Below are 13,872 nucleotides of genomic sequence, written 5' to 3'. Positions count from 1 at the left end.
TCAAACCAATGAGCCACAGGGAAATTAATAAAGCTGTCTGGTGATGAGATTTGAGAGCTAAACTTTTGACCACATCAAAATAAATGGGTGTTTAACAAAGTACTTTAATAAAAAAATAATAAAAAATTAACAGCCCCAAAGACCCTGCCCACCATCAGGTAAACGTGTTTGAAAATATGTAATACAGTACATGTTCATCAATGCCAGAAAAAAATATTTGTTACAGCACAAATATCTGCAAATTATACTTCAGACCTATTTCACACTCTCCCTTTCATTTGTGTCCTGAGTTTTGTTCCATGTCATAGAAGTATAGTGCTAGTCTAAAACGACTATACCATTACATTTCAGAATTCAGCAGACAGTCTTCGAGTGGACACTCTTGTCCAGAGTGACTTACACATTTTAAATAACTTCATTCCTTGGCATATGGTCGAAGTCTAAGGTACACTATGAAATTATTCCTATTCACTTCGAACAATGGGGCTAATCTTCAAAGGGTACTCAGGTCCTCAAGTGCAGAACAGATCCTCACCACTGAGTTCTCATCAGAGTTCTTCTGACAAATTTTCCCATTGGCATTCCTGCTTGCAAACCAGGCATTTCATGGCGGTACATCATTTCCCCCATGTCCACAGACAGACTGCAAATGAGCAATCCTTCAGTCATTCAGAAGCATACATTGTTTTGGTCCTAGTTTTGTTTTTGTTGTGGTTTTGTTGAATACATTTGTTACGGTGTTCTGGTGGAAGGACTTCATAAGGACACATTTTTTAAAAGAAGGCTGCTTGCCACGCACAAGCCAGTCCCACCGGATCCCCACACAGACAGGTGTGTGTGGACAGGTCTGATCTTCTCTGTGTAATGGTGTGTTGTTGATGTGAGGGAGCAGCAGATGTGTGTGTGTGTGTGTGTGTGTGTGTGTGTGTCTGTGTCCTGAGAGGCTGACAGCACTGAGCCCGTCTCTGTGTGTCTCCCTGGCTGCTCCTCAGTGTGAAGTTGGCAGGCTCCCTTTGCGTCTGGAGGATCAGCACTCAGGGCTGATCCTTCTCTCCGCCGTGGACTTGAGGTCACTTCTTGGGCTGGTGCACGAGTCCGAGGCCTCGTTGCTTCTGTGCAGACAGACAGACAGACAGACACACACACACACACAGACAGACACAAACATACACATACACTTTAGTAACGGCAGCCAGGCAGACTTGTACAATGTGACACAGAAAGCATTCAGGCTCTGGTAGATAAAAAAAGCTGAAATACAGAACAACTAAGGACAGTTTTCTCTAATGTAGCACCCCTGGTACTTTTCCGAATACTTCAGTGTCACCAATTTCAGCTGCTTGAGTGCTAATAGCTCCCCCTTGTGGAGAATCTTCAGCCTGCTAAATGTGAGTGAGTGAGTTACAAGCCAGGTCTATGAGGTGCTTCACATCTAAAAAGTGCATGCTTTAAAAAGTAGTAACTGTTCATCCATAGTTACTCTGAAATGTGAGTTTGCTCGATACAGGCTGCAGCTTAACCTGATAAAACGGACCTCAAGAGATCCCTAGTCTTACACCGGAAAAATTCAACAGCAATGTCTCTTTTCCAAATATAATCCCGCAGGTCGATTTTCACATCATGTCCCAACCACTCAAGTCTCATACTCGCCCGCCAGGGCCAGATTCACACTGATATCACACATTTGGCGTCTGTTGGTAGAGGTACTTCTAGATGAACACATTAACAAACTGAGCCCTGTGGATATTTGTGAGTAAGCACAGGATTGTGGGGCGCCATTAGTTCTGGTGGTGAGTCTGGCAGTTGGAGGGTGCCCCTGAGCAAGACACCTAACCCCCAAATGCTCCTGACCAGCTGGTTGGCGCCGTGCATGGCAGCCAATTGCCGTTGGTGTGTGTGTGTGTGTGTGTGAATGAGAAGCATCGATTGTACAGCGCTTTGGATAAAGGTGCTATATAAATGCCAACCATTTACCATTTACCCTGAGCAAGGCACCTAACACCCAAATGCTCCTCACGAGCCGATTGGTGCCTTGCATGGAAGCCAATCGCTGTTGGTGTGTGTGTGTGTGTGTGTGTGTGTGTGTGTGTGAATGAGAAGCATCAATTGTACAGCGCTTTCTTACCATTATATTTGGAGAGACAATGGTGTTGAATTTTTCCAATGTAATTCTTTGCCACAGAGTCCACAAAAGCTAGGGACCCATTGAGGTCAGTTACCAGGTTAACTGCAGCCTACATCTAGAAACGTTTTGGATAAACTCCCCCTTCAATGTGAGAGCATTATTAAACACTAAACATACATTTTTAATATCAATACTATTAACAGGCCGATGTGTGCCAGGGTGTGTGTGTGTGTGTGTGTGTGTGTGTGTATATGTGTGTGTGTGTGTGTGTGTGTGTGTGTGTGTGTGTATATGTGTGTGTGTGTGTATATGTGTGTGTGTGTGTGTGTGTGTGTATATGTGTGTGTGTGTGTGTGTGTGTGTATATGTGTGTGTGTGTGTATATGTGTGTGTGTGTGTATATGTGTGTGTGTGTGTGTGTGTGTGTGTGTGCGTGTGTGTGTGTATATGTGTGTGTGTGTGTGCGTGTGTGTGTGTGTGTATATATGCAAACACACAGACCATCCTCACACACTCACCGCAACACAAAGTCATCCAGAGCAGCGATGTGGTCCTGCGGGAAGTACTCCTGCTGCACAGCGTGCTGTAGCGCCACCAGGTGGCCGGGCACAATGGGCACGGTCTTCACCCGGTCCTCACTCTTCCGGGGGGAGGGAGCACACAGTGGGGAAGGGACAGGGCATTAGTAGGGTAGACTGCTGAATTTGGGTTACAGCGCTGTGCTGCAGAAGGGGAGGATCGGGGGACACAGTCAGTGTGAAAGGAACAGAAGGTAGGGATCATTTTAGGAAGGAAAGAAAAGAAAATTAGCACATTGTGCAGTGGTCAAGCCTCTGTGTGTGAATGTATGTGTTTACCGGTCTGCTAGTACGTGTGTTTCAATACGCCTGTGTGCGCATCGGTCTGCATGCGTGTGCGTTTGTACATGCGTGTGCGTTTACACGTGGGCACATGTGCGTTACCTCGAACAGTCCCAGCATCATGAGCAAAGTGGAGATGAAGCTGTACGTCTGGAAGGAGGCGCTGGAGAAGGCCTTCTTCAGTAAGGCATCTGCAGGGCAGATACCATAGAAGTCACACACAGACACAGACACAGACACAGACACACACACACACCGCCAGGCTTAGCGACCTCTCACCAACACAGTCCAGCACAGCCTCCTTTATCTCAGGGTCCTCCCGGTACACAGAGGAGATCTTCAGAAAGGCCACCGCTGTCTGTCCTGCATCTGTGACATCCACCTGAGGGGGGAAGAGCGTCAACCTTTCACTCCTTAACTGCCCAACTGCCCCTCACCCAGCTGTGTCTCCCTCTGTCAACCAGAGCCCCGGCCCCCAAGTGTGTGTACCCCTCCAGGTGTGTGTACCCCTCCAGTCACACAGCCCCTAGGTGTGTGTGTGCCCCTCAGCCTCAGAGCCTGGCCCCTAGGGGTGTATGTGTGTGTGTGGTGTGTGTGGTGTGCGTGTGTGCGTGCGTGTGTGCGTGCATGTGTGTGTGTGTGTGTGTGTGTGGTGTGTGTGTGTGTGTGTGTGTGTGTGTGTGTGTGGAGTATGTGTGAGTGTGTGTGTGTGTGTGGGGTGTGTGTGTGTGTGTGTGTGTGGTGTGTGGTGTGTGGTGTGTGTGTGTGTGGTGTATGTGTGTATGTGTGTGTGTGTGTGTGTGTGGTGTGTGTGTGTGTGGTGTATGTGTGTATGTGTGTGTGTGTGTGTGTGTGTGTGTGTGTGTGTGTGTGTGTGTGTGTGTGTGTGTGTGTGGTGTGTGTGTGTGTGGTGTATGTGTGTATGTGTGTGTGTGTGTGTGTGTGGTGTGTGTGTACTCCTCCAGGTGTGTGTGACCCTCCAGTCTCAGAGCCCGACCCTGCCTCAGTGCCGTACCTGCTGCTGAACGAGAAGGGCCCTCTTGGGGCCCAGTCTGAGCAGGCCTTCAGCGGAGGGCAGGCTGAGGAAGGAGAAGATGTCCGGAGAGAGGGATGACGAGGCGGAGATGGACCCCTGCACAGAGGACATAAAGGGACACAAAGGGACACCTGGTCAGCTTATGAAGCAAAGCGAATAAAATGAGATATACACGAGTAGGTTTAAATGTAATACTTGACATTTTAAACGGCATCTGGATCTGAAAATTGATACCCTGTGCCAGGCTGATAGGGGGCAGATCTTCACGTTCCTCTTACCGTGCTCTGGGGCTTCTCTGTGCTTCCCTCTCCCTCACTTGGCTGCTCAGCCTCCTCTTCATCCTGCTCCTCTTCTTCTTCATCCTCCTCTTCACTCTCACTGGCCTCTTCATCATCATCATCATCATCATCATCCTCTGGTTCCCCTTCATCTTCACTGCAGAGAAAGAGAGAAACAGATATAAGAAATCAATAGGCCCAAGTGTCTGGAAATGCAGGAAAACTTCTCATCATCTTCTCATCTTTTTAATTTTAAAAGAATTTGTCCTCTCCAACACAACATACACGGGGCAGGATCTCAGCAGTGGATGATGACTCAGAGTCCTACACCTGTGCCCGACAGTTGCATGAAGTTAGATAGAGTGCAGGTGGCTGGCTGTGTTAGGATGCACAGTCAGACAGTGGATACAGTGGCAGTCAGACAGTGTGTCCATTTAGAGTGAGAGAGTGTGTTCATTTAGCAGAGTGACAGAGTGTGTACATTTAGCAGAGTGAGAGAGTGTGTACATTTAGCAGAGTGAGAGAGTGTGTACATTTAGCAGAGTGAGAGAGTGTGTACATTTAGCAGAGTGAGAGAGTGTGTACATTTAGCAGAGTGAGAGAGTGTGTACATTTAGAGTGAGAGAGTGTGTATTTAGCAGAGTGAGAGTGTGTTCATTTAGCAGAGTGAGAGTGTGTTCATTTAGCAGAGTGAGAGTGTGTGTTCATTTAGCAGAGTGACAGAGTGTGTACATTTAGCAGAGTGAGAGTGTGTTCATTTAGCAGAGTGAGAGTGTGTGTTCATTTAGCAGAGTGACAGAGTGTGTACATTTAGCAGAGTGAGAGTGTGTTCATTTAGCAGAGTGAGAGTGTGTGTTCATTTAGCAGAGTGAGAGAGTGTCCATTTAGAGTGAGAGAGTGTGTATTTAGCAGAGTGAGAGAGTGTGTTCATTTAGCAGAGTGAGAGTGTGTTCATTTAGCAGAGTGAGAGTGTGTGTTCATTTAGCAGAGTGACAGAGTGTGTACATTTAGCAGAGTGAGAGTGTGTTCATTTAGCAGAGTGAGAGAGTGTGTTCCTTTAGCAGAGTGAGAGAGTGTGTACATTTAGCAGAGTGAGAGTGTGTGTACATTTAGCAGAGTGAGAGAGTGTGTTCCTTTAGCAGAGTGAGAGTGTGTTCCTTTAGCAGAGTGAGAGAGTGTGTTCCTTTAGCAGAGTGAGAGTGTGTGTACATTTAGCAGAGTGAGAGAGTGTGTTCATTTAGCAGAGTGAGAGAGTGTGTTCCTTTAGCAGAGTGAGAGTGTCCATTTAGAGTGCGAGAGTGTGTTCATTTAGCAGAGTGAGAGAGTGTGTTCATTTAGCAGAGTGAGAGAGTGTGTACATTTAGCAGAGTGAGAGAGTGTGTACATTTAGCAGAGTGAGAGAGTGTGTACATTTAGCAGAGTGAGAGAGTGTGTACATTTAGCAGAGTGAGAGAGTGTGTACATTTAGCAGAGTGAGAGAGTGTGTACATTTAGCAGAGTGAGAGAGTGTGTTCATTCAGCAGAGTGAGTGTGTACCTCAGTGAGCCCAGCAGATCCCCCATGTTCATGCCATCCATGGTCTCCCTCAGAGTCTCACAGCCCTCCTCCCCCAGGCAATTACCTACCACACACACACACACACACACACACAGGACACACAGGACACACACACACAGGACACACACACACACACACACACACACAGGACACACACACACAGGACACACACACACAGGACACACACACACAGGACACACAGGTAGCGTTACTCTCAGCCCATGAGAAACGGTGCGGTCTCTGTGCAGGCTGAATGTGAGGAGGCTGGTTTACCGTTCAGGTCCAGTTTCTCCAGGTGGGGCTTGTGCTGCACAGCCCGCGCCACCTCCACTGCTGCTGCCTCCGCAATCTCCCCAAAGGACAGGTTCAGCTCCTGCAGAGACACAGCACAGCTCCACCTCACACCGCGCTCAACGTGTGTGTGTGAGTGTGTGTGGACATGTGTTTATGTGTGGTGTGTGGTGTGTGTGTGTGTGTGTGTGTGAGCGTAGGTGGACATGCGTTTATGTGTGGTGTGTGTGTGTGTGTGGTGTGTGCATATGTGCGGACATGTGTTTATGTGTGGTGTGTGTGTGTGTGTGTGAGCATATGTGGACATGCGTTTATGTGTGGTGTGTGTGTGTGTGTGTGGTGTGTGCATGTGTGCGGACATGTGTTTATGTGTGGTGTGTGGTGTGTGTGTGTGTGTGAGCGTATGTGGACATGTGTTTATGTGTGGTATGTGTGGTGTGTGTGTGTGTGTGTGTGTGTGTGGTGTGTGGTGTGTGCATGTGTGCGGACATGCGTTTATGTGCGGTGTGTGGTGTGTGTGTGTGTGTGTGTGTGAGCGTATGTGGACATGTGTTTATGTGTGGTATGTGTGGTGTGTGTGTGTGTGTGTGTGTGTGTGTGTGGTGTGTGGTGTGTGCATGTGCGCGGACATGTGTTTATGTGCGGTGTGTGTGTATATGCATGCGTGTGGTGTGTGCATGTGTGCGGACATGCGTTTATGTGTGGTGTGTGGACTGGTCTGTAGTGTGACATGCTTGTGATGTGTGTGTATATGCATATGAGTGGTGTGTGGAGTGGTGTGTAGTGTGATGTGTGTATAAATTATATATATATATGCATGTGTGTGTATCTTACTGTTACCTTGAGAATGGGCAGCCCCTCCCTCAGGGACTGAGCGATGGCCACGGCCCCCTCAGAGCGCACCAGACAGTCCCCGAAATTCACCACCTGCACACTGCGGAGGTGCTTCAGGGCCTGGGGGGCAGAGTGGGGGGCCAGACACTGAGGGCTAGCGCCGTATAAAAGCAATGCTGTGTGAGAAACTAAAGCGGGCGCAGCACAGAGCCCACCGCAGAGTCACAGGCATGTGCGCTACCTACCGCTTTCCTCATCATCACCATGGTAACACACGGCGCGAACACGTGAAAACTGACAGCGCGCGATTCATTCGGCCATTTCCACCGCAATAAATCACAGCAATGACGAGCACCATGTCCCTCACACTGCGAACAGCTCAAACTCGAGCCTCGTCACGCACTGCTTCATCACCTCTATGGCTGGCAGTGATGTGACTACAGTGAATCAGTGTAGTTGTGTGCATCGTGCACAGTTCAAATGCGATGCATGGAGCAGCTGCGCAGTTTACACCGTGCACAGCATGCGGTGTACGGCACGGTCGTACACTGGCAGTAGTAGTGTGTGCAGTGCAGAGCTGCAGTGCTGCAGAGTTCATTCCCAGGTGCAGCTGTGCAATACAGTGCGCCGCGTTTCTGTGCAGGAGTGAACATTGTCTCCGTAGTGTACATGTTGTAATGTCCCTGCCTCCCGAGCTCTCTGCATCTTCTGCCTGCAGTGCTCTAACTGGCAAACTTGCAACACCTGTGGAAAGGAGTTAAAATGGCGGCTCTGATCTCACCCTGGGAGCTCTCTCTCACTATGTCTGGGCTCCCACGTTTGTTCTCAGCAGTGTTCCCTACTTTCAGAGATTCTACATTTTGTATTTATTAATTGTTAATAACTATTTCTAGTTCTGTCTCGTATTTACACCTTCCATGTCTGCGTGTAGTGTCTGGCCGGCGGCTGTGGTTTTGTGCAGAGTCGCCATGCTTGCCTTACCGTAGCCATGGCGATGGCGCCCTTCTTGGTGAAAGTGTTGTCGTTGAGGTTGATGACGCGCAGGTGGGGGTTGTGCTGGATGGCGGCGGCCAGCGCGGTGACCCCCGGGTGATTGATGCCGTTCTGGGGCATGTGGATCTCCTCCAGACTGCCAATCAGCTGCGGAGGACGGGCATGTGTGTGAGCCAATCACAGCGCAATATAAAAGCAGAAACCACATCAGTTCTGCATGTCCAGCAGCCTGATATTTACTACATCCACTTCCTTTTTCAGGGTGTGTCAAGGGCCAGTGCGTTCAAAATACGAGCAGTGATAAAATTACAGGGGCAAAAAATGGCCCTGAAATCAATCCAATTTGTATGCTTGTGTGTGTGTGTGAGCACAAAGGAATATGACTACGCAGCACGTGAGCCTCAGCGATTGGTCAGGAGCTGGCTGAGCTCATGTCAGTGTCCAATACCGTGAAAGCCTTGGCGAGGGCTGTGGCTCCCTCATTCTCCAGCCGGTTCCTCCCAGCGATGAACACCTTCAGCCTCATGGGCGTGCCCACCGCGCACGACTGCCTGTGGCACTCTGTCAGGGCTGCAGCGAGGATCTGCACGCGCACACACACACACACACACACACACACACACACGCACACACACACACACGCGTCACTCGCTGCCATAGACCACTGAATATGAAAAAAACCAACCAGCGGTTGCTTGACAGCCACACTACGGATGATGTTTGAAAGCACAGTCACCAAAAAAGTCATACACTATAACCAAATAGCCAGAGGCGTTTATATTAATGGGCACAAACTGAGAAACAGCAGTCGCAGGCAACCGTAGTCGATTACTGGAAGCAATACACATCATGCAAGCGGACACAAATATTGCAAATGTAGGGAACGCAGAAATAACCAGTAACGGCCTGTCAAACAGTTCCCGAGAGAAATTTAACAGCCATAAAACGAGCACTGCACACCCACTGCTCCCACACAGCCAGCTCCCCCTTACCTTTCCCCCTCCGATCCCCATGCCACAGTTGTTTAGCCGCAGTTCTCGCAGGGTGTGACAGGTGGCGCTTTTGAGCAGCGGCTCGATGGCCTTCACTCCGTCAGGGCCGAAGGCGTTATCGCTCAGATCCAGCACCGTCAGGCAGGGCCCCGCTGCCATCAGCCCGCTGCCCAGAGAGCTCTGAAAACAGGAGGGGCTCCATGTCAACACAGGCCAGGCTGATAACGGAGGTCTGGGGTCACACAAACGGCACGCTTTCAACTAACATAGGGGGGAAAATGCACATGAAAACGCACGTACCGCATTCGTCCGCAGCGCCGAATTATCGTGTGCATCAATACAATGAAATTTTTAATCGACAGCATAAAAAGTAAACTAAAACCATTTTAAAATGCATTATTCCGTTCCCATTTGGCAGGTCCTGGAACAACTTCAAACTGTGAACCTGGGGGGCAGTGGCATAAAGAGTCCAGCAGGGCGCAGCAGCTCCTACTCACCAGAGCCAGTGGGATCTCGGAGCGCAGGCGACCGGTGAACATGTCACTCCAGTAGCAGCACTGAGGGAGAACGGAGGAGATGTGAAAGAGCGGTTAAGGGACCCCCGGTGTAGATGAGCGGTACGTACGGCATTAAAAGCAGGGGCTCCCAAACTGTGGGTCCCCAACCCCATGTGGGGTCGCCTGATTTGAGGCTGGGGTCGTCAGAAAATCTTTGAATTTGTCTCTAATAATGTTGAGAATCACAACAACCAAACCATAATAAAGCCAAGCATGCATTTAAGGCAGTGGTATAGCCAATATAGTCTAGAGGCTAAAGAGTGTTGTTGGCACAAGGTGTGTGGGTGGGGCACTGGGATTGAGTACATTTGTGAACATTCATTTGAGGTGGCATCAGAAAAAGGTTTGGGAACCCCTGCATGAAACCCACATTAAAAAGGCCAGTGCTGGGTGCTGGGGCTCGTACCTGCAGCTGACCCCTGTTCTCCAGGGCCTTGGCGATGCCCCGCGCCGCCTCCACCCCAAACGTGTTCCCCTCCAGCCTCAGGGCCCGCAGGTCCGGGAATTCCTCAATCTCACGCACCAGCTTCTCCACTGAACAGAGACACAGCCATGGAAACGTGAAGCCATGCCTCAAAACCAGGGATCACCAAATCAGTCTTCACAGCCTCCCTTTACCTGGGAGTCAGCACTTTTTGCCCATTTATATAGCGCCTTTATCCAAGGCGCTGTACAATTGATGCTTCTCATTCAACCATTCATACACTCACTCACACACCAACAGCGATTGGCTGCCACGCAAGGCTCCTTAGGAGTCACTTCGCCACAGCCTGGGCGGGGCATCGAACTGGCAACCCACCCACTGCCTTACTGCCTGAGCTAATGTTGCAGTTAATTACCCAGGAGAAAATAGAACGAGGGTTAGATTTGGACTTGAGGGCCAGATTTGAGGATCCCTGCATGCAAAGCTGTAATCTCACCAGACTCTGCAGTGTCCAGCTTCAGGCCATGGCCCCGGTAACTCAGCTCCTTGTCCTCCACGCAAGTCTTGGCCAGCGACTCAGCCAACTGGGCAATATCATCAGAAGCCATTGATTCACCTGCGATAGATAGATAGATGTATTGATACAGCACTTTTCTCATACCCAAAGCGCTTTACAGTGATGAGGGGGAAACTCACATCAACCACCACCAATGTGTTGCACCCACCTGGGTGATGCAACGGCAGCCATTTTGTGCCAGAAGCAATGTTTTTTTTTTTTGCCAATTAAATCAGGGGATTATTAGGTGGCAGGTTGGAAGAGCCAGGTTGGGAATTTAGCCAGGACACCAGGGAACCCCCTACTCTTTGCGAAGAGTGTCATGGGATCTTTAATGACCACAGTGACTCAGAGCCTTGGTTTAATGTCTCATCCAAAAGATGGATGCATAAATACACCTTACATCATTTCACACAGTTCCAGTATGAAACGTGCTATACAATCTCACTCAGGTCAGAAACTCACAACTCTTCTGGTTGATATGCCATACGTCATAGCTAGCTGTAAGCACAAGCTCTAGGAAATGCTCTCATTACAAGTACAACCCCCACCCCCATACAGAAACAAGGCTCTATAACAGGGGTGCACAACAACGGCCGATCCATTTCAGGATTTTGTGGCAACTTCTGGTCTTAATTATTTAATTGACTCAATCGCATCTGACATGTGTTCAAGTACCAGCTACAGCTGCAGACTGCAAGTGTATCCTAAAGATTTTACTGTGCCCAAGTAACTTACAGGCTTGAACCAAGGTAATTTAGAGCTGTCAACAAATTAAAAACAAAGCAATTGGTTGGAACAAAAACCAGTACGCAGACCCACCCTCGAGGACCGGACTTGTACATCTCTGCTCTATAAGATCAGTACCACCTTAAGTCTTTGCTGATTCATTATGGTTAACGCAATATTTTGTCGTATGTGATTTACCAGTATAATGTTAATAGGGGTGACGGGTCTAGATTTTTCAAGCAAGTAAATCAGACTGAATCAGTAGACAGCAGCCTTACTTGCTAATACTGAAGGTCAGCTAGTAAGCGAAGGGTTAGCGTCCAGTTGTGCATTGTCTACCATTTAAAACTGAACACAACTTCAGAGCAATGTGACGTTAGATAGCACCTGTCACTGGATATCAATTACAAATTGGATTCTGAAAAGTAACTTCGTATCAACGCCATGAAAACAGTGACGTAAGGCAATAGATGCAATTCGCGAATCAGGTGCAGCACGTGAATCAAAGGCTTTTAAAACGGCTCCTTCGGTGGTGATGCAGTTTTGCCTCACCTGAAACACGCTGTTTAAATTCAAAACTGAAACTACGTGTTGAAACCATATTTTACTTTACATAACATCGTTACATTTATTTACCTAGCAAACAATAATATAGAATCGTGGAATCAATATCATATCTAGCTAGGCTATCCCATATCAGGGTCATTAAAACACCAGCTATTAGGCTGGCTAACTTTAGCTTGTATATATTGGCGGGGATGCTGAAGCTAACCGAACTAGCCGGCTATCTAGAGTGTTGTTAGCCAAGTTACATAATACGTTTAAATGTGATCGACGGTTAGTGAAAACGCTAGGCAAAGACGTTAGCTAGCAGTTTGGGAAAAGGACGGTTATTTTGTTATTACTTTACATTGTGGATACAACAAGAACGGCCTCAGAACACGCACTTCCGCATCGATACCGGTAAAGTTATCTCTGTATTATTTTTTTAAATCATAATAAATACATCATTAAAACAAGTAACAGGCGGATGTGAACAAGATAATCAAAAAAAATAAAATGAATAAATTATAGCTAACAATTAGAGCCGGTGGTTAAGAATGAAATCGTTACCAGTAAAAACAGCGTCAGTTGCCCGCGATTGTTTCAGAACAAACTCCTCTTTCTTGTCATGCATGCCTCCTCCCGCCCGTACTAACTGCATGTGACGTCATTCTTTCTTTTTTTTCTTTAAAGCTTAACAGTGGTTGGCAACAAACATAAGTGGTCTATTATCGCCACCTACTGAGCCAGAATATGAACCGGATACCTACACTAATCTAACTCATTCCGTGTCCCAACACATGCATTAGCAACCCCGTGTGATGAACCGCCTTGTAATACAATCTGGGCGTTTGTTTCATTGATACCTTTTCCCAACAGATTTTTTAGTCTTTCTCCGTTTTGTTCACGATAATGTTTTGTTCAAGTCCTATTCGTAGTCTTGTGGAGCTATATCGTTTATTTCTTTCTGCCATTCTCCCTCGCCCAATTCTACTTTGAATATTAAATAAATTCCTGCCTCTATTCTCAATTTCCCACCTTCCCTGTCGTCTCCACCATTTACTTAGCAAATAAAAGGCAAATGACGTTAACGTTTGAATGGAATTTGTTGTGGCCATATTTCTTGTGGGTGACATCTGATAACCAATTCTCTTCATCTCGAAAAGATGAGTGCGACTGACTTTTTCTACAGTCTATGGACTGTAACCAGTTTTATCATAAATCATTCGGTAGTTCCTATTTAGTCCGGATTAGCAATAGCTGTAAGTAGTTGCAGCCACTGAGACAATTTGTACGTTCTGATGTGAACTTTTTTTTTAACTGTCACTGGCACAGCCCTAATTTTTATCATTAATATAATTTAATCATAATATTTCAATACTGCATTAATTATGTGGATTATACACATATTGTCATGGAATAGCTATTGTAAAAAACAATTACACATTGATGTTGTTTAATTGATCTTCTATTCTCAGTCGCATGAACTTCAAAACATTTTCAAGCATTCCATAAACACGCGAGGTTTACGCAAGGTCACAATGTGCAATGCTCATTTATACTGATGACACTTGTGTAGATTCTCACACATTCTCAGAATAGGCCTCATTTCTCAGTTGTGCATGGCAACTTGATGGCACCTGACAACACCACAGTGCAGATTTGAGGATAACTGGAGTCAAGATGCATTCATGAGATTATTCAATGTAGTTCAAATCAGTGTTGTTGATTTTATTACCATGGCCTAACTGACAGGTCTCCTCAGCATATTTCTTCAGATTTCATTAGTCAATCGATTAAGGAAAATCAAAACATCTGTATGAATCAGAAAATCATGCAAAGCTTCATTTCCAAAATATGAATGGAAGTCTGTGGACAGGAAAGATCCAACATAGGCTGTGATACTGAAACCACTCTGTTACTCACTTAAACAATAAAATAATAAAATTGTATATCTATAGTTTGAGAATTATTCATTTGGAGGCTGGTATGTTCAGTCAAAACCATATCTAAAATGAAATAACACAATCTTTGTTAGATACATGCTAAAATATGGAAAGGATGTTGCCCATACTGTCATTACTGCAGCAAGTTAAG

General features: G+C 47.0%; 1 protein-coding gene across 2 annotated transcripts; it reads right to left on the bottom strand.

Moving 5' to 3' along the window:
• Positions 1–86: 86 nt before the first annotated feature.
• LOC133121801 (ran GTPase-activating protein 1-like) lies at positions 87–12,467 on the bottom strand. Of its 2 annotated transcripts, XM_061231281.1 has the most exons (16): positions 12,346–12,467; positions 10,444–10,563; positions 9,930–10,057; positions 9,464–9,523; positions 8,967–9,146; positions 8,423–8,557; positions 7,963–8,121; positions 6,988–7,101; positions 6,130–6,229; positions 5,836–5,920; positions 4,300–4,456; positions 4,001–4,117; positions 3,265–3,367; positions 3,088–3,176; positions 2,644–2,765; positions 87–1,112 (listed from the first exon to the last, which is right to left on the bottom strand). In XM_061231281.1, the coding sequence occupies exons 1-16, from the start codon at positions 12,434–12,436 to the stop codon at positions 1,028–1,030; spliced, it is 1,845 nt and encodes a 614-aa protein (XP_061087265.1). In that variant the 5' UTR covers positions 12,437–12,467; the 3' UTR covers positions 87–1,027. The 2 variants fall into 2 exon arrangements, with proteins under 2 accessions (XP_061087265.1, XP_061087266.1); XM_061231282.1 differs by lacking the exons at positions 3,088–3,176; positions 3,265–3,367.
• Positions 12,468–13,872: the final 1,405 nt, after the last annotated feature.

Source organism: Conger conger, chromosome 2 (genome assembly GCF_963514075.1).
Source record: "Conger conger chromosome 2, fConCon1.1, whole genome shotgun sequence".
NCBI classification, from domain to species: domain Eukaryota; kingdom Metazoa; phylum Chordata; class Actinopteri; order Anguilliformes; family Congridae; genus Conger; species Conger conger.
Note: the sequence above shows the minus strand (reverse complement) of the source record. Positions and strands in the feature narration are given on the sequence as shown.

Excerpts from the sequence above, each read along its gene's own strand:
- LOC133121801 (XM_061231281.1), bottom strand. The coding sequence starts at position 12,436 with ATGCAGTTAGTACGGGCGGGAGGAGGCATGCATGACAAGAAAGAGGAG. Across the intron at positions 7,102-7,962 it reads GCGCCATCGCCATGGCTACG|GCCCTGAAGCACCTCCGCAG; the intron begins GTAAGGCAAGCA and ends TCTGCCCCCCAG. Across the intron at positions 4,457-5,835 it reads GATCTGCTGGGCTCACTGAG|TGAAGATGAAGGGGAACCAG; the intron begins GTACACACTCAC and ends CTTTCTCTGCAG.